Raw genomic sequence first — 20,914 nt, 5'->3', positions numbered from 1 at the left:
AAAATTTAAAAATTAGTATTTTATTCTAAGGCACATGTTCTAAGACTTGGTTAGATAAAAATTTAAACTCTGGTTATCAAACTCTTCAAAAATTTTTCAAGGGCAAAATCTAAAAAATAGTAACATTATTTCAAAAAACTTTTGAAATGCTCATGCTTTTAAGTTTTAACAAAAAGTATTAAATCTAGGTTTTTCCTAATCTTCCAAATTCCAGTTTTTCTCAAGTTAAACTGCCATTATGTACTGTACACTGGTAGATACATTGAAAAACATAATTTTAGGATATCCTTAAAACAATGACAAAAGTCAAAACTAATTTTTGACCACAAATAGAAAAATATATAAATTTCAATTACTTGTTTTTTTTTTGAGCAAAAAAACTACTAGATAGCTTTTTAAGAGTTTCAACTAAAAATACTAGTACAAATGTGAGCCAAGGGTAAGGGTATACAAACTGAACATGTAAAGACTTCATTATGTATTAACAATTTCGTAAATTTAAGTATGAAATGTTTTAAGGGGCATTATGTTTAAAAATGATTACAAAAATTAAATCATTAAAAAAATAATTCAAAAGTTTTTAAAAAATTTTACACAGTTTTCAGCTTTATAAATTAGTTGTGATATTCACTTTTGGCTTTTATAACACTATAGGTTCTCATTTTTATATGTTCACTTGAAACGGATGACTTAATTTCAACTATTAACTAAAACCGCAACATTTTAATAAACCATTTGGTTTTATTTTATGGTTCACAAACCACCAGTCTCAAACTCTACTGCTAGCAACAATAGAATTATCTGGTCAATAGCAACTGTGTTACATCGTGTGTAGTTTTAATATTTAACTTTGATTAACATAAATAAAAACTATTTTCTAAGTAAAAAAACCCTTAGTGCCCTCTATCTAGAAAACACTCACAAGGCTAAAATGTTAACATAAAATCCAGGAAGAAAATCATAAAGCTTATATTCCAAAGCAAGAGTTTGCTGGTGCTGAAATTTAAAGCCACAAATACAGTATATTCATTTGATCACTACCACTAAAGTGGAACCCACAATCAGTTCTCGAAAAGCACATTAATCTTGTACTATATAATATGTACCTTTAATCCAATGAATCTTGTGCTACTATATTACTGAAAGAACACATTTTGTTACTCAAATATAATATAGTAATATGTGTTATGTTTAATATAATCAATTAATACACATATTTATTATAATGTTTCATAATAACTTTGTTGCTTCTTGTATACAATAAGATGTACAGTTTTAATAAAATTAGATATATTTCAATCAATTCTTATCAGTAGAGAACGAGCTAACAAAAGATAAGATTTCATCAACTTATATTGTGACCAAGTTATCATAAAGCAATCAAGAGATTAATAAAGGACAAAAGCAATTAATAACAATTAAAATCATTTAAGTTTACTTACGTTATAATTAATCTACAGTAAAAGTAAACATTAATATAATGAAAACAACATTTATAAAGTATTACAAAAATAAAGAACCAGTAAAGTCAAAATCTTTTTGCTTACATAAAACAGGTTTCCTTAACAAGGTACAAATAGCTTCTAATTTATTTAAATCAAAACTACAAGTTTTAATAATTTTAAATCTATTTAGATTTGCACTGTTTGCACATGTTGAATTATTAAAAATGATCTGCAATGGATGAAAGTTTAGATGCATTAAAAATCTTGACCTGTATATTACCAATCTTATCTGAAAAGCAAAAATTTTCTACATTCTTTGGGACATACTCTTTTATCCTTTTTAAATGTGTCAATTATTAAAAGTTGTAGTAATGTTTTTGACTTGATTAAATTAGAAGCTATTTGTATTTTGTTAAGGAAACCTGTTTTATGTAAGCAAAAAGATTTTGACTGTACAGTTTCTTTATTTTCGTAATACTTCATAAGTTTTGTTTTCATTATATTGAGATTTACTTTTACTGTAGATTAATTGTAAAGTTAATAAACTTAAATGATTTTAATTGTTACTAACTGCTTTGGTCCTTTATTAATCTCTTGATTACTTTTTGATTACTTGGTTACTATATAAGTTTGTAAAATCTTATCTCTTGTTAGCTTTGTACTCTACTGATGAGAATTGCTCAGAATATACCTAGTTTTATTGAAATTGTGTTGTAATGAATACGTGCATTATTCATTATTCAAAGTTGAGCTCAGAGAATATTTTGAGTTTGACACGCTTCATTGCACCAGCCAATGAGAATCATCTGACGTGTTTCAAACTAATTCTGATGCAACTAAATATCAGAAAATGACAGTCAGTGTATTTGTAAGAGTTGGTGAGTTGGTGTGCAGCTGGAACTACCTTGTATTGAATTGTGATTGTGTATTGTAAGTATTGTTTTGTATTAAAAGTGAACATTTTAACTGGTATTTAATTGTTTTAATATTTAAGCCAGGTTTATAGTTAATAATTTATTCTTTTACAGTTTCTTCTTTACTAAAAGTTTTATTTAATTTTTAGTTTATTGTTTAAAGTCTTTTAAAGAAATTTAAATAGATTGTAGTTTCTAAAAAGTTTGTCATAGTAATTTATAGTTTTGTATATGCTATTATTTCTTGTTTTGTTTTATATAAAGAGTCATCACTTAAAACTGTCTGTTTGATTTATATAAAATAGCCTAGAGTAGCTTTAAGTGTTTTATATATTTTCCACTGATAATTACAAATTAGCACTTATAAATAAGTTATAGTACTATGTCCCACTTAGAGAATATTAATGATAAGTTGCCTGCAGCGGGTCCTGAAAATAAGCCTGTTAGAAGGTCACCCCGCTTGCAGGAAAAGTCTGAACAAAAAGGTCAGGTTGACTATCTGCCCACAGTAAGTCACCCTGACCAAACTGAGGCTTTAGATGTTGGGTCACCAACATCGGTAGCCCACAGTGTGTCTTGTATATCTTATTGTATAGTTACTGGTCACTTATGTTCCAATGTTTCTTGTACAATACAAATGATATTTTTTTCTTTTACTAAGATTCATCTGCAATTGAATGCTGATGATTTCTGCCTAAGCTACCAACAAAGTGATCCTGATTATTTGAACAGGGTTACCACTGGTTTTTGAGAATTTTTTCCAGTTTTTCTGAGTTTCTTCAAAGTTTTCCAAAGTACACGTTTTTGGGTCATTTTTTTCTAAGTCAAGTTTAAAGTAAAAAACTTTAAAATAGTAAAGAATATTGAAAAGATACTGTGAAAGGTACCTTAAATGTGTTTTTTTATTTAAAAAAAAATTGATGATGACAACAAATATTGATTGTATGATGATAGATTTTTTGTGTCAATTTGAAATTTTACTACCTTATATGTAAAAATTGTTCTTCGTACTAAATCCCGCTTGGTAAGATCATAACAGCGGTTTCTCGCGACTATTCCTGCCTATACAGTTTTTAAATTGAAATGTTTATGATGTATATCGGTTAAATATATTTTTATAATTTGGTAATAATTTATTTCAATAATAAAAAATTGATTAATATTAATTTTTTTTTAACTTATTAGCAATCAGTAAAAAATTGTTGCCTTTTTTTTTTTATAAAGAAGGCTCACTTAAAAGCACACTTTACTTGTGAACAATGAGCCTTGATAATTGTCAGCACTTAAAATCATGTAAAAAAGTTGGTTGTCAAGGATTTGAGTATGTGAATAAAATCATTCAAAAAAGTTGCAAAATTTTTCATTTTTGAGGCTGGAAGTTTTAAGGCTGAAAAGACTTTGGTCGTGCCACCAAGGGATTTTCTCAGTCAAATAAAATGTTCATTTTTTTTTTGCTTAGTTTAATGTTAATTTGAAGGGGTAGGTTGCTTGCTTGACCTTCAAAAAAAGCTTATTGTTGCATAGTAGAGATAAGAGTAAGTTCTATGTTTTTCTATAATCAATACAGTATCATGTCCTGGACAAAACGTTAAAAGGTATCCGGTGTGCGACTTGATAGCTGTAAGGTTTTTTTATGCACCAGGTCTTGCGACCAAGTATTTTGAAGGAATTTTTCTGACAATTAATAAACAATACTTAATAGTTGTTGTTTCATTTGTCATTTACACTTTTCAAACTTTTCTTAGAAGTTATCATTGTGAAAAATGTTTAACATTAATTATTTTTTAAAGATACTTATAGTGGTTATTGAATTGTTTTCAAAACTAAATACACAACCTGGTATATTGCATCATGAAAATACTAACAATTGTTAGCTTATCTTTCTTGAATCTTAAAACTTGTAATTCACTTGATAAGGTAAACCACCTAAGCAGTTAAACTTTTAGAATATAACATTAGCATAGTGTAGCAATTTTGCATAATTGCTAGGTCAGCAAATTTTTTTAATACTTTTTTTTTAATTTTTGATTTATTTTTACCCCTATCCCAAACCCAACTTGTAGAAACATATAAAAAAATTATCAAAAGTAAAGTTTTAATGACTAAAATTAAAGAAAACATAAAGAAACCTTTTTTATGACTCAGCAAATTTTATTTGCTACATTATGCTAATGATTTGCATTGAACAATTCTTAAGCTACTCAGCTGTATTAAGTATCTATTTTAGGGGTTGGCAAATGCGGCTCGTGAGTCGGATCCGCTACCCAAATATCTAGCCCGCAATTTATTTTGGACTCATGAAGTCACTTTTTTTCAATGTACTTTTAATTAAAAGTTCAGTAAACTTAAGTACATGTTTTTTATAGCAAAAGGCTTTCTCAAGTGTACTGAATGTTATTTTTAAACTTTTATAGTACTATTTTGAACTTACACGGATAGCATTTTGTATTATTTTTTTAATAAGGCCGGCGTACAAAAGAAAATTTAAAGTAAATATTGCAAGTTGCGCACCACTAGTATATATATCTGACAATTTCTAGGAAAATGCATACAAATACATATCGTTATTTTTCATAAACAATGTGTTTTTAACTTACGCTACTGTTTAAAAAAACAGTCTAAAAACACTATACAGTAGTAAACTTGAAGGTTAAAAGTTTGAATCTTCACAAATTTTTTGCTTAATCGTCATATCATAGATAAATAAGTTTTCAAATTAGTAATACTGATGATAGGCTCGCTTCCAGCTGAAGTCGGCTATGCGTGTTGATTGCGAAGACTAAAAAACGAATTAGAGATGTTACCGTTTATAAAACGACAAAAAAGCGCTCAAATTACTTGGTTCTAAGATATGGTGCACAAAAAATATTTCGGCTATCGAGTCGAACACCACAATAAATAAAATAAAAAATAATAATATATATAAACATAACTAATACTTAACGCAAAAGTTTACATAAATAAAATATATTTTAGTTATCATTTCTCCGTCTGCTTCGGTTTATTAAAGTATTTTTTTTCTCTTTCTTTTTGTCTTTTGTGTACAGTAGACCGCTATTCGGCACAGTGATTTTCAAGTAATTCTCGCTTAAGGTTCTTATTTTTAAGTTTTTAAGGTCACGCTTTCAAAACGTAAGTAACGTTTTGGTCGGCCTCGGTTGCATTTGCCAACAAACGACTAACACGTCATACAACAGAGACTTTGGGATTTGCTAAGTATTCAAACATTTTTAAGACTAAGTACTTTTTTTATAAAGTATAAATGTTAAGTTATACTTAAATAGGTGACTTAAATGTTTAACTAAAGAATTAACTTTAAAGAAAATTTATTTATATTAAATATGTTAAATCTTTATTGATATGCTTTTTACAAAACGTTTAAAATAATTTCAACTTAAAAATATGGACCGACAGTGTACAATAACAAACGTTTAATTGAAATATTTATTTTTTAAATTATTGTTTTTAGAAAAGACAAAATGGTTGCATCTCTCTAAGTTTACACAATCTATTTTAAAGAATGTTAAAAAAAATGTTGTAGAGTAAACTTAGTTTAATATGTTATTGAGTTGTATAGCTTTTTAAAGCTTAACTACAAACTAAAAAAAACTTACTTTCAACTTTTTAAAATTATATAGAAAGGTATTTATTTTTTTTTAATTGCCAAAAACAAATTAACAAAAAAAATCTAAAAAATGGGCTAAATTTTTGACTACTATAATTTAAAATGTTCCAATGTAGTAGTAAAATGTATTTTACCTATTTTAATGACATAAATCTATCTGTCTTTAATTTTATTTTATAAGCAGTTTGATAGTGAAATAAGGTTTAACTAATACTTATTAAAACAATGTCAAAACCATAAAAACAATTATAGTTCTACAATTATAAGTTAAAAAAAAACAATTTATAAAAATTAACTTTGCTCCGTGCGGAATCTCTCAAAAATAAAATTCAACTATTAAAAAAACTCAAGATGTGTCTGTACATCTTAATTTTCTTTAATTTTTTATCATTGACTACCATTAATTTTAAATTGCGAAAAGAAAAGTAACTTACCTTTCAATCAGCCATAATCTTGTAAAAACAACGGGAACAGCTTAATCCCAACCCGCGACCAATTCCCAACCAAGCACAGTTCCCAACCAAGCACAGTTCCCAACCAATCAAACCCGATAACTGTTTACCGATCAACGGTAAGGGTATGGGGTGAAAGTGATAGTAAACGATAAATAATAGAAATACTAAAACAAAACAAAAATATTAAAAATTAATAAAAAAATAAAGAAAATAAAAAGAAAATTTTGATGGGAATTGTGCTGGTGGGAACCAATTCCTAACCGAGCACAGTTCCCACCCAAGAACCTTTCACCGACCAAGGGTAAGGTAAAGGGGTGAAAGTGATAGTAAACGATAAATAATAGAAATACTAAAACAAAACAAAAATATTAAAAATTAACAAAAAAATAAAGAAAATAAAAAGAAAATTTTGATGGGAATTGTGCTGGTGGGAACCAATTCCTAACCGAGCACAGTTCCCACCCAAGAACCTTTCACCGACCAAGGGTAAGGTAAAGGGGTGAAAGTGATAGTAAACGATAAATAATAGAAATACTAAAACAAAACAAAAATATTAAAAATTAACAAAAAAATAAAGAAAATAAAAAGAAAATTTTGATGGGAATTGTGCTGGTGGGAACCAATTCCTAACCGAGCACAGTTCCCACCCAAGAACCTTTCACCGACCAAGGGTAAGGTAAAGGGGTGAAAGTGATAGTAAACGATAAATAATAGAAATACTAAAACAAAACAAAAATATTAAAAATTAATAAAAAAATAAAGAAAATAAAAAGAAAATTTTGATGGGAATTGTGCTGGTGGGAACCAATTCCTAACCGAGCACAGTTCCCACCCAAGAACCTTTCACCGACCAAGGGTAAGGTAAAGGGGTGAAAGTGATAGTAAACGATAAATAATAGAAATATTAAAACAAAAATATTAGAAAAATAAATAAAATTTTGGTGGGAATGTGCTGGTGGGAATTGCAGTTATACCAAAAACAGCATTGCTGCCGCAGAAGAGATTAGTTACTCCCGCGTTTAAACCACTTTTTTTTTACAACAAGAAACAAATTAAGTAGTAAAGTAATAGCATACGTATAGATATCGCGATAAGTTTATTCAACACGAAAGTACACATTGATAAACTAATTAAGCTATTTTGAGCTGCAGATTTTTTTAAATGTAATAAAACTTTACAGAAAATACATATAAACAAAACAACGAGTTAGCCGCTTAAACACGAACACATTCAGTATGTGGCCACTAAAACTATTCAAAAATAAGTCCTAAAAATCTGTTTTAAGTTTTTCTTATTGTAATAAGTAGTATCCTTTAAATTGTATATTTTTCTCTCCTAGCAATTTAAAAGTGTAGTGCCTTCAAAAATTTGATATTGCAAACATAAAGTTTTTTACTCATCTACTGTAATTTAAAAAAAAGAGTTTTGTTTTTCTAATCATCTCTTTTTATTAGCCTCAGCTTGACTTGTTTGTTTCGAACAGTAGTAACTTTGGTGAAATATAACAAAAACATTTATAAAAAGTTACTAACTATTTGAAGATTTTTTAAATAGAGCTAATAAGGAACTTTATAAAGATTTTTTGTTTTTGTACTACATCTAACTCAATCAGTTGTACTAAGAGGAGCAGCGTAGGATCTTGAATATTTTTTCCTTGGTCAAGTATAAAAATACTAAATAATTTTTTTCGAAGTAATAGTTATACAAGTGTTTAAGTATGTTAACATAAATTAAGTGAACAAAGTGACTTCGTAATTATTGAAACATCGTCAACATCATTAATAAATAGTTTTTTATGTTAAATATAAGTTTCATGAACATTTTTGACTTCTGGCTTTTGAGGAAGGAAAACATTTATGCTGGTTTTCTTGAGTCTTTGTTACCATTGAAAATAAAATTAAAATGTACGTAAAAAGCAAAATTGGTTATAAGATTAGCTCAAAAAGGTGTTAAAAGCAAATTCTAAGCAGCTCAAAGATCAAAGGTCTTTCTCCACACCAATTTATTGACGTTATTTTTAAGAGTTCACTATTTTTTTTATCTCTTTTCTTTTTTATCAACACATGAATTAAAACTTATCGTTTTAATTATAGGACTGTCTTACGATTTTAAGAAAAAGTATGCTTTTTATTTTCATTTTCAATAAGTGAACTACTGGTTTTAAAATTTTTATTTTAAAGTGTTTAAGCTAAGGTTATTTTATGTTTAAAAACTATAAAGTAAATTTTATGTTAGAACTGGTTTTAACAATAAGTTTTAGTAAGTAGTTCATAGAAAAAAATATGTAACAAACACAAGAATTTTTATTTATTTTGTTTGTGTTTGAATGATAATAATATTTTTTTGTAAGTACGTTTTTTTTTATACATGCAAGTTTTTAATCGTATTAAAAAAAAAGAAAAGTTTTGTCTTCAAACTGAAAAGTACATACTAAATTTTCACAAAGTCAACATCAAAGGCACAGTATACATTTAAGTTGTAAAATAAATAAGTACAAAGTATGCTAATGTTACATAAGTATAAAAAAACTTCGAACTAAGGCAAAAGTAAAACACCACAAATTAATTGAATAAATAAGGTTTTAACATAATTTAAAATTTAAGCAGCAAAAGCTTAACTGTTTAAGATTAAAAGGAGGTTGAATAATTAAGCCCAAAAACTTTTATGAAGTAATGACCATTCAAAAAAATGAGAGCAGAATATAAAATTTTTTTTTGTAAAATATTTGTTTAATTCTGTTATAAAGTTTACAGTAATAATAAAACATAGTAAAAATATTGGTGCACAGCATTATTTTATACCAAGAAAGCTGTTTAGTGTGCTAAATTAATGTTAAAAACTTCATAAAATACGTATGAATCCTTTAAAACAAATGGCATAAACCATGAATTTGTCTATATTGCTTCTTTTTTGTATATACATTTAAAAAAGTCAAAATAATTCACTAAGCTAAAGTAGTAAAATTAATAAGTAATAAAAATTATCCATAGATTTTAAGCAAGTTTGTATTCTTAAAAACATGTATACCAACAACTAAAAATTTTTTGAATAATTACTTCCAGCAAATTTCTATCAAGCAAACAAGTCAATTTATTTCTACCAATTTTTCCAATCAAGCGAGTTCGTTTTCGTATTGTTTTCTGAAGCAGTCACCGGCAGGGAAGAACTCCCAGCACCTCTCCTGGTACTGTCTCCACACGTAAGTCTCCTGACCCGTGAACTCCGTCTCGTCCTTGTTGATCAGGTACATCAGGAAAAACCTAAAAAAAATATATTTATACATCAGGAAGAAACTAAAAACAACATGATCGAAATCAGGAAGAGCCTGCAAAAATGATGTTAAATAAGGATGAACCTTAAAAAATTATATAGTAAAGCTTAATTATTTTTGTAACAATATATGTACAATAAATAAACATCTAATTACCAAGTTTTTGCACTTTCTTTTTGTAATTAATAGACACTAAACAATAAAATAATCAAAAATTTTGTTAGCAAGTTTGTGATATTTTTTTATGAAAGTTTTATATCAAACAAACATGTAATTAGCGAGATAGTGTTCTTCTTCCTACTTATTAATATAAAGAAATTTTTATAAAAATAGAATGAACAAACAAATATAATATTAGCGAGATTGTATTTTTCTTCCGTGTTACTAATGCATAAAACATTTTATAAAAATAGAATGAACAAACAAATATGTAATTAGCGAAATTGTGTTCTTCTTCCATGTGACTAATACATAACATTTTTACAACAAAAACAATCAAACAAACATATAGTTAGCGAGATTGTACTTTTCTTCCGTGTGGTTATTATATAATTTTTTTCATAAAAATAGAATGAACAAACAAGTAGTAGGCGAGATTGTGTTCTTCTTTCGTTTGATTAATACATATCATTTTTACAACAAAAATAAAAACAAACAAACATGTAATTAGCGAGATTGTGTTCTTCTTCCGTGTGATTAATATATATATATATATATATATATATATATTTTTTTTTTTAAATAAAACAAACAAACATGTAGTTAGCGAGATTGTGTTCTTCTTCCGTGTGGGTGTCGAACCCGTGCGGGGTCTGATCGAAGTAATCGTTCCCGATGGTGCAGATGAAGCACTTTGTCTCCATGTCCTCTCTCACCTGCTCCTGCTGGTCACGCAGCTCTCCGAACGCGTCGATTATCAAACCTGGAGTTGTTGTAAACGTTAGTTAACATTGAAAAGTAAGTTTTGAAGGGTTAAAAATTGTGATCTGACGTAAACTCTTTTGAAAATTGGTTTAAACATGGTGAAAATTAAAAAAATCATTTTTAAATAAACTATCAATGTTAGAAATTTCTACATGATAAGTATATTTTGAACTAGAGTTTTTAACAATAGTAAGTTAATTTCTGTTGTCTAGTTAAGTAATTTTTGAGCTACATCTTTGATACTTAGTTATAAAAATTTACAAAATCTAAGATACATAAACAATAAAAACAAATATTAAGCAGTTAAACTAATGTGATAAACTCTATTTATTCAAACCGACCCTGTATGATAGCTAGCAGGATGACCACCACGAAGAAGAAGAAGGAGATATCGAAGACGATCCTGAAGAACTCGTTATCATCACCTGACGGATCTTCCAGCTCGTCTCCGATGCCACCGCCCGCCCTCACCCCCGCGTACAAGTGGAATTGGAAGCACTGTTTAGAAAAGACAGTTTTATAAAAAATTATTGGAAACACTGTGAATAAAAAATAGTTGTATAAAAAATTATTGGAAACACTGTGAATAAAATATAGTTTTATAAAAGTTATTTAGAAAAACTGTCAAAAAAATACTTTTATAAAACTATATTAGAAACACTATTAATAAAAAAAAAGATTTATAAAATATAAATGGAAGTAGAATTAATAAAAAAAAGTTGGTAGAAGTGTGCATGAAACAGGCAAACAAATATATACCAATTAGTAGAAAAGTTTTACCAAAACTTTATACAACTAAGTTAAAAAACAGTCATCTTAATTTGTATGTCTTAAAAAAGTTGGAAAAATTTCAAGTCTTTTTAGTTTATTTTTTATTTTTAACTTTTACTAACAACTTGCAAAACTTGTTTATTAACTAAAGTAAAGTGTCATACTCCAAAACATTTGCAGTTATATATATTTTTTAAATATCTTATATTATATTTAAAAAATTTTTTTTATTAAACAAACAGTGAACATGTCGTGACACTTCCACTCGGGAGCTCCCTCTTCCTCGCTCTTGTTGTAAAATTGTTTGAAAAAGTTGAAGGCGATCACGGTGTACAGGTAGACGACAATGGTGAGTAGACCGATTGTCAGGCACAACTGAAATAAAAAAAAAATAGATATAAATAGTTAACAAGTTTAACTACTTTAAAGTTTAACATATTACTATAGAATTGGATAATTTAAAATTTGAGTATACTGTAAAATATTTTTAAGAGCCTTTATCTTTTAAAATTTTTATGACTTTCAATGATGCAAAAACTAAAAAATTAAGGTTAATATGACAATCTATTTATATCGGTTATTTTTTGTCAGGCACAACTGAAATAATACAAAAACAATCAACAAGTTTAGTTGTGTACAGAGCAATTTATGTAAGAAACTAATGATTTAAACTTTGAAATTGTTTTTAGATTTTTGTTTGATACCTTTCCACTTTTATGAATAAAAATATAAAAAAGTTAAAAACGAAGATAGATAAAAAAATCATTCTAACTTGGTTGTATAAATTAAAAAAAAAATAAATAAATATTTAAAGTTAAGAATATACTTGTAAAGTTTTATAGTCGTGATAAATATAATTTCATATCTCTACTTTTTACATAAATTTTTAAGTTACTGAAAATTCAAACTTTAAAAGATAAACTTAACGTAATTCTGTTCAAAGATTGAACAAAGACGCATAACACAAAACCAACATTTACAAAAACCTTCAAACATTCCAACCTGTTTACCGTTGTGGGTGACCGACTTGAGGATGGTCCTGAGCGCCTTGGAGCTGACGGCGATGTCGAGGAGGTGGACGGAGAAGAAGAAGCGGTTGTACTGGCCCAGCAGAGACATTAATAAGTAGCAGACCAGGTACAGGAAGGAGAAGTTGCTGAAGATGACCCCGACCTTCCACAACCCGTACTTTGTGTCTATGCTAGCCCGTCTGTGTTTTTTGAGTACAAATTATATTTTTAAAAAACTCTTAATTATACTTAATTTGTTATGTGCGTAAAAGTATTAAATTGTACAATACTGTGTAAACTGTTATCTCGAACTTACCTGAAAGCACGGTCCAAGTTGTTGAACTGTTTTTCCGAGATATTTTAGGTATATGTAATTTACTTATCTGTTTCAAGTAGTATGCAACTACATAATTTTTTGTATTTAATTAAGTATATACATATTTACAATACAAAAATAAAATTTATAAAATTACATTTTTTGTATGAGTCCTTGGTTAGTGTCTTCATCTTCGAAGATGAAGTTGTCGTTTGAGTCATCCATCCCGAGAAGTTGCCTCAGTTTTTCCGGCTCACACTGCTCCGAGTATTTGTCTATTACCTGTAATTATTGTTTTCGTTTGTTTTATAGTAAAATGCTACTAAATACGCTGTGTGTTTGTGATATACTAAACTGTTTGTTTTTTTTAGAATAAATAAAAAAATTAATAACATTTTTTTCAGAAAAAAATATGTTTTGCCATTACATAAGTGAAAATTCTGAGCAAAATAGCATAACACATTAAAGTTCAGAAGGCTTCATTCTAGTCGGTACCATATTGAGTTAAAAATAAAAAACTTAGAACAAAAAGTAATGCCGCAAATGTTTGTTCTAGTTCTTAAAAAATAAACTACAAGCTTTTAACATATCTACAAATTTCTTACAAAACTAGGTTTAAAGTTTCACAAAGCAACCATTTATTCGTTATAGTTTGATGATGTTGAAAATTAAATTTGAGTTTTTTCAACTTTCAAAATAATTTTTGAAAGGGTAGTTGAAAAATAAAAACCTTCTTTTTAATGAATTTGTCCCAGTACTTGGAAGGGAAGCTTGGACACGAGATGGCCAGTCTATCCCAATTTCCCGCCAAATCGTCGTCATTTGGGTCTATTGTGACGTATAGACCGTCAAACTCCAACTTTCGCGCGATTTCTTTCTCTCGCTTGAATATTATCAGCGGAACCTTGAATTTAGATATGTTAGCTTAAAGAATAAAGTTGAACTTATAAAAGATGTTAATACTATATAGCTAAGACAGTAATTGATAAAATATGTACTATTTACTCTGATCTAAAAAATAAAAAAAGCAGCAAACAGCTTTTGGTCTACAAAAGTACTTTAATAACTTTTAACTTTTTCATTTCTGTTAATACAGCTAATAACTAACTTAAAATAACTAAAATTATGGCTTTTTACAAAAGCCTTCAGGTTTTCAAAAAGAAAAATGTTAACTAGTTATAAAAACTTCAAGTACATTTGAACATAAATAAAAAAACTCAACTGTTATAATTGTAAAATTAGAACAACAAAGCAGTAACATAGAACTACAAAACTAGGAGGGTGATGGTTCATTAAAACAACAAATATTCAACCTTCAAATAATAGTACGCGATGAGCATAGAGAAGCTGAGAAACACGTGGAGAATTGAAAGCGTCACGAGAATTATTTCCATGTACTGCCACGTCAAGTCCAGCATTATGACGTCATTATCGGTTGCGTCATCGGTGCTTGCGTCGTCACTTGCGGTTTCTCCTTCCGATGGGACTTCGGAGTTTTCGTCGTTCGATGTGAGACTGTCGTTGATGTTTTGCCACTGTGGAGTGTTAGGTTTAATATATTACTTTATTTAAGATTTTATATATATTTTTTTTAAAGACTAATCAATACATTTTTTATCAAAACAAATTGTTTATTTTCATTGTAAGTATTGTTGTAGTAAACTATGAAACTTACTCGGAAAAACAGAAGAACGAAGTTAATTAGAAACGTTACGATGAGAGCTAATATCTGGAAATTGTAGAAGTTTCTTGCAAACATTCCCTGTATAAGTAAAATATCATAGCATTTTTTTAAAAATAAAATAACAACTATTTTTAACTAACAATGGCTAGCGTATATCAACATACTTTTAAATCAAACATTTTGATATATAAATAGTTTTGTTGTTATAGTTAGTCATACTTCTAATGTTTTATTAATTCTACTTCTTTATTCAACTCTTTAACTAAATTATAGATACGCTTAGAAAAAATAAAATTATCTTATTTTGGTGCAAACACAACTATTTTGTAAGTTTATAGTCCGTATGTTTAAAGTTAAACTATATCATTAGAAACAAATGTGAACTATCTAAGAAGATGTTTGTTACTTATTCCCTACAAGCAAGAGAACGTTAATAACGGTAAAAATAAGTTAAATACAACTAGAAAACTAATAAAAGTAGCATAGATAAAGACACTTACAACGACATATTGATGGATTTTGTTCAGTTTCTCGACATAATAAGCAGTTTTGTCTTCAATTTTCTCTTCCTTCTGGTAACATTTCGGTCTTCCGTGCACACGTATTGGCTGCAAACTCAGTTGTGAAGAAGTTATTGTTGTGTTGACGCTGTTTCTATTCTGTTGTTGGTGTAAAAAAAAAAGTGTTTATAAGGTGACTATCTTAAACAAAAACAGATCTGTGTTGAATAAAAGTTAAGTTACCAAGTTATGCAAACTTTTTATAAAAATAAATATAAAGCCTATAAAATTCTAAATAGATTACTGAAGTAGTTCTAAAGCACAAAAGTTAATTCTGAAACACAATTTTTAAATGTTTACCAATCGAACCTTTTTCGAAGTTGGTTGTTTCGGTTTAGGGGGTTTTAGCATGGTGGACGTGGACGCTTCACCGGTCTGTCCGGTTATGTCCTCCACAGAAAGGTCCCCGAAACCCCTCAAGTGCTTTTCCTTCTCCCCGTTTATCAGTTTTATACCATTGTTGCTGTGGTTTGTTTCGATAAACGTAAAAAAATTATCAAATTTTTAAGCGATTTTTTTTTCTGCATTAAAACTGATCTTTTGAAAACTAAAAACAATTATAAATAAAAAGCAACTTATTTTTGATTAAAAACAAAAAAAGCTATTCAAGTGTTTTTTTAATATTTGAAATTATTTAGTCTAGTTTCATGTATTCAAACCGATGATTTACTGATTAAGCTCGTTCCAAAACAAAAAGCAATTTATTTTTGATTAAAAAAAAAACTATTCAATTTTTTTTAAATATTTAAGATTATTTAATCTCGTTGTGTGTATTCAAACCGATGATAATTTTATTGATTAAGCTCGTTTTAAAATCAAAATTAAGCATTTTAGATTCGAAACAGTAAACAAAGCACACCAGGCAAAATTCATAAAAAAAACTGGAAAGCGTTTATACCACAAAATGATAAATCAATTTTTATTATTAAGTATTCGTTTGTTTGTTTTCAAATTTCAAACGAATTGCGTTTAAAACCAAAAAAAAACCTTTCAGTTTGTTCGTCCAGCCTGGAATAATAAACAAAATAACTAAATAGTTATTTTTTATAAATATAAAATACAACATACAAGATTTTTGTTAAATCAAAAATATTATTCTTAGTCATCTTATAAGATATTTTTTAAAACAAGAGACTATTTAAAAGGATTTTAACAAATACTTTTTTTTAACGTCTAGTAAATATTAAAAATAAAACAAAAACAGTTTAAAAAATAATTTTACGTAGGTTAATAACTTATAATAATTGTAACTATATTTTTTATATCAGAAACCTGTCGATAAAAGACATATAAAGTTTACAAAAACTATAAGCAAAATAATTAAAATATTAACAAACGAACCTGATTTCTACGCCGAACGCGTCCAACTTGAGAGTCGTGTGCTCATCGTCTGTTACGTCATCGTTTTGTGACGTAAAATAATCTTCCTCGTTCGTGACGTCATCATCGACTGTCGCGTCATAATACTGCTCCGAACTCTGTTTAGCAATTAATATGTGTATATAATTTTTTTATCAGTCTGAAAAGTTTTATGAAGCTTTGTAAGTTAAGATTTCGATTAAAAAAATGTAGGCGTTTACAGAAATACATTAAAGTTTATTAAAAAAAGTCAGTAACTTTTTAGTAGAAACTTCAACAGCAGTATTGATTGAAAAATATATATCAGATAAAAAATTTTTAGAAAAAAAAGTTTGAACAATAAAGCAAACAATAGTTTGATTATAAAAATTTACTTTTAAAGATTTCAAAACTTAGCTTAGTAATGCAAAATACTTGTCACGTAGCTAAAAGTATTTCAAACAAAAAACTGACCAATGCATTAAGTTGATTCGTAGATGCTACTGCAGATGTGTTTTTAGTTTTCTTCTTTAATGAAAACAACGATATGAAAAAGTTAACCAAGCCTCTGTTTTTTTAATGAAAAATTAAGAATTATTGTCAAGTATATAATTAGTATTGTAAAACGTTTTAAACAGTATTTAACAAAACTTTCTATTGGTGCGTGTATAAAAATCTAAATTGTTTTCCACAAATGTTTTGTTTATAAAATAATAACTCTGGTGATAATGAAACTACATAGTGAACTACTTTTTTATAATAGGACAGTTAAAGCAAAGATCAAACCTTATGCTGCTGAACAAAAACTCAACGGAGCTTATTTGAAAGTTGAACGTGAACAAAATGATTGCCAGCACAATTTCAAAGTAGGTCATTCCTTTTAATTTCTTTTGCTGCAAAAATAAGTTATGATAAATTTATAATTTTCAATGATTAAAAAAAAATTAGCAAGTAAATAAAAACCTGGTTTTTAAAAGAGTTGTAAATTTTGGACACAGGTGATAAAGATGCAGCTTGACTGAAAAAAAAAAATAAGTTTTGTTTGTTATTTTATTTAAAACAAATACTTACTCTTCCTCATTTTCAGTTTTCTTTCTTGATGTTGATTTTTCCTGACTTTCAGGTTCCGCACTCAGTTCTGATGCCAGTTGCATCTGTTAAGTTTTACTAAAGTTACTTAAAACAGTTTTCTTCAGTATGAAAGTTATTAAAGCTGAATTCAATCCATGAATAATATAAAATTTAACCCGGTTTAAAGCCTATAAAAATCTCAAGATATTTTTAAAGCTTAATAGTATATTTGATTTTGACCCATTTATATTAATAGTTATATTTTTTATACTTTTAAGTAAAAACCTAATAGATTTTAAACATGCTTTAAATCATCTATTTTAATCTTGTTTCTTTGAAAACAGTGTCTTCAAAGTAATTAAAAAGAAACTTAACTATTATCTATTATCTAAGTTGTACATTAATTAGATTTGTTAAAATAATAACATATTATTATCAAGTATATCTATTTTTTACTATTTTAAACAAGCTTTAAAAGTATTGCTTTCTAAACGTTAAACAGAAACGTGGTTATTTTGAAAATACTTAAAGTTGTAAGAACAATATATTTCTATTCAAACCTTAAAAAGTGATGATTTTTAAGTAAAAACCTCACTTATTTTAAACACAAAAAAAAAAGGATTTTCATTATTGTTATTTACAAACCTCGAAAATGGTGTCTTCACAGAAATTGACGAACTCTTCCATTCTTCCTTTCTCCCCATCCGTGTTTATGACGTCAAAGAAGAACTGTCTCTTCGATTCCTGAACCTGAGGCTTCTGCCACTGCTCCAAACTGAATGGAAAAATGTTTAGTACTTTTTTATCTAATTAAAAACTAACTTTAACTTTTAGGTATTTTTTTCAGAACTAAACTTTTTTTAAACAATAAAATGAAAGTACTACAAATATATTATTTTCTTTCATGGATTTAGACAGCTTAGTTTAGAAACTAGCTATGAACAAGTTTTTATACTTAAAATAAAGGTATTGAAAAAAATTTATATTAAAAAATCTTTAAATATTTCTCTAAAAAGGTTTCAATGATTTAATGATAGTAACTTAACGGTTTAATTCAAAGTAAAAATTAAGATAAGATGAAATATAAAAAGTTAAACATTACCATTTAAGTAAAGTTTCAATTATAGTTTTAAACTTTGATTGGTTGTAATTATTACCTTGAGGGCTTAATTTCAAAATAAACTCTTTCAATTCTCTTAGCTTCACCAAGAATTTCGATTTTTCCCAAATTCGGTTTGAAATATTCCAGCATTGCTTCGGCCATTTCCAAGAAGTCTTGCAGCCTTGAAACATTACTCGTCAAAATAGTTTTTATGTTATTTGTTTTATTAATTACAACTTAGATTAAGTACGACTTTAGTTTTTACTTAAAACTCTATAATCATGTTATTTAATTGTGAAGTTATCTATAGTTTTGTTTTAAACAAAAACTGTTTTTTTTTTCAATAATGTTCTGTTTGTTTATGTTTATAGAATTTTTTATCTTGTAATTTATATGCTTCTATTCTTTCATTACAGTAATTATTTTTTTACAGAACCCAGTTGAAGTGTGTTTATTCGTTAACACACAGAAACATATGTTGGTACAATAAAGGAAGATTACTGTAAAATTTATTTTTATTAGAAGTTTTTATCTACTTAAACTTTATTATAATATGTACAATCTTGTATCAAACCTGTTGTCTTTAGGCATGTGTTCATGTAGATTAGTCAATAATACTGCCAGGTTGAAGCCGATGTCAGCCGCAGGTTCGTGGAATCTCTCGGTGAAATCCACGTAATCAACTTCGTCATCGTCAGCTGACACCGCGCACTTTATCAGGAATTCTATCTCCTCACTGATTAAAAATGTTTTACGCGTTTTATTATTTTTATTTGAATTTATGTTTTTACAGAATTTTTACATTGAGTGCTTATTTAAAGTTTATTTGTTTATAAAATACTTTATATCTAAACTGATAAAATAAAAAGTCTGATTAAAATGTTTCATGATTAGTTATTATTATTACATCTAAATACTAAAGCTAAACTTAAAATTGAAATTCATCGAATGTTTTTATAACTATCAGAAATTTAACTGAGATGAAAAATTAAACTTTTATCAATCAAGTCTATTCATACAACATTTTCACAACAAAAACTCACGCGTTGTAAACTTTGGAGCGTGATTATTTACATCTAATTACCAATATAAGTTTTTATGATTTTTAGAACCTCTGTTAGTCCGTAAAAGTTTAACTAACAAAAAACACAAACAGTTGTTGATAAAAGTTTATAAATGTCAACTTCATACTTTTACTTCGGAAAAAATTAGACTTTTATTAACAAAGTCTGTTCATACTTGCTTTCACAACAAAACTCACGCGTTGTAAACTTTGGAGCTCTCCAGCGCTCCCTGAAAGTCCCTCCTTAGCACGATCCCCGACTCGTTGGGGTCGAACTGCAGGAACTTCTCCGACTGCGTGATGTCCTTCAATCTTAAAAAGACGTTGAAGTAGGCCAGGATGAGGGACACGTTGTGGCTGGACTCGATCAGGGTGTCGACCAGCTGGTGTCCGATTATTCCGTCCACAACGTTGCCTTTATAATATAAAGTATAAAAAATATCAACGGTAATCTGGTTCGTTGAAAAACTGGTTGACTATGAGGCTAAAATATAATTCGTTAGAGCTGATGCACCACGTTGCCTTTAAAATATATTTAAAAAAAGTTTATTAATTAGTTTGTTTAAAAAATTAAAACTCAGCTCATTTAGGGTTTGGAACTTAGCTAACGGTTGTGAAAGAAAGTAACAGCGTAACTGTGTTGATACTAAAAGGTACTTTTTAAAAGCATTAAGAATTTTATTTGAACAGATAGTAAGTTTGGAAAGCACAAGTATTGCTATAGAAATCCTATAAAAATATTTTAGTAGGCATTGCAAAGTTTCTTACTGTGAAAGTAACTAACTAACAAACTTTAAGTTTTTTTAATAAAAATACTACTGATCATCAATTCAAAACATAATACCTTCAAGCATGGACAGCAGCATGACGATCATGTCTTGGAACAGGTCCATCAAGCTCTTGAGCAGGTCCAGCTGCCTGGAACTGGACAGTTTCAGTTGCATGTGCGCGAACACGTGCAGGAACCCGATGACCGCGTCCCACAATCTGCTCCTCGATAAAGCCTGCTGGTTCTCCTCGCATGGTCCCTGGTTATAATATTATAAATGTTCTAATAAACTATTTTTTTTTAGTATACGATTTTTTCGAAAAAAAAGTTTAGATTTTTCAAAACTTTTTATAAGTGTTTCTCTTCGAAAGATCTTCTCTTGTCGTTATAAAAAAATTGTATTGTAAATGAGTAAAAGTATGTAAAAATGGTACAATTAGTTCAGACAAAAGTATATAAAAAGTTATTGCACTGTAACAGTTTATTGAACGACAAAAAAAAGCCCAAAATATTTGGTTCTAGGACCTGATGAACGAAGAACCTTTCGGTTATCAAGTCGCAAACCACGGATACGTTTTAACGTCCTGTCCGAGACT

At 28.0% G+C, this 20,914-nt stretch overlaps 1 protein-coding gene across 1 annotated transcript in view; it reads right to left on the bottom strand.

Annotated features, from left to right (window-relative positions):
• Positions 1-8,764: 8,764 nt before the first annotated feature.
• Positions 8,765-20,914, bottom strand: part of LOC145836091 (ryanodine receptor 2-like) — a 67,329-nt gene continuing 55,179 nt past the window's right edge. Inside the window, exons 83-104 of the mRNA XM_082943892.1 lie at positions 20,394-20,577; positions 19,748-19,964; positions 19,061-19,222; positions 18,542-18,667; positions 18,030-18,159; positions 17,385-17,467; positions 17,277-17,331; positions 17,100-17,206; positions 16,788-16,881; positions 16,317-16,453; positions 15,963-15,983; positions 15,285-15,438; positions 14,916-15,074; positions 14,407-14,493; positions 14,045-14,266; positions 13,462-13,635; positions 12,889-13,013; positions 12,408-12,615; positions 11,646-11,780; positions 10,976-11,132; positions 10,467-10,632; positions 8,765-9,699 (exon numbers count right to left, since the gene is read on the bottom strand). Of these exons, the coding sequence (XP_082800018.1) occupies positions 9,552-9,699; positions 10,467-10,632; positions 10,976-11,132; positions 11,646-11,780; positions 12,408-12,615; positions 12,889-13,013; positions 13,462-13,635; positions 14,045-14,266; positions 14,407-14,493; positions 14,916-15,074; positions 15,285-15,438; positions 15,963-15,983; positions 16,317-16,453; positions 16,788-16,881; positions 17,100-17,206; positions 17,277-17,331; positions 17,385-17,467; positions 18,030-18,159; positions 18,542-18,667; positions 19,061-19,222; positions 19,748-19,964; positions 20,394-20,577 (3,051 nt within the window). The 3' untranslated portion in view covers positions 8,765-9,551. The remainder of the gene's footprint in view (positions 9,700-10,466; positions 10,633-10,975; positions 11,133-11,645; positions 11,781-12,407; positions 12,616-12,888; positions 13,014-13,461; positions 13,636-14,044; positions 14,267-14,406; positions 14,494-14,915; positions 15,075-15,284; positions 15,439-15,962; positions 15,984-16,316; positions 16,454-16,787; positions 16,882-17,099; positions 17,207-17,276; positions 17,332-17,384; positions 17,468-18,029; positions 18,160-18,541; positions 18,668-19,060; positions 19,223-19,747; positions 19,965-20,393; positions 20,578-20,914) is intronic.

The sequence above is a fragment of the Thalia democratica genome, chromosome 5 (genome assembly GCF_965202585.1).
Source record: "Thalia democratica chromosome 5, ktThaDemo2.hap1.1, whole genome shotgun sequence".
Taxonomy (NCBI): Eukaryota; Metazoa; Chordata; class Thaliacea; order Salpida; family Salpidae; genus Thalia; species Thalia democratica.
Note: the sequence above shows the minus strand (reverse complement) of the source record. Positions and strands in the feature narration are given on the sequence as shown.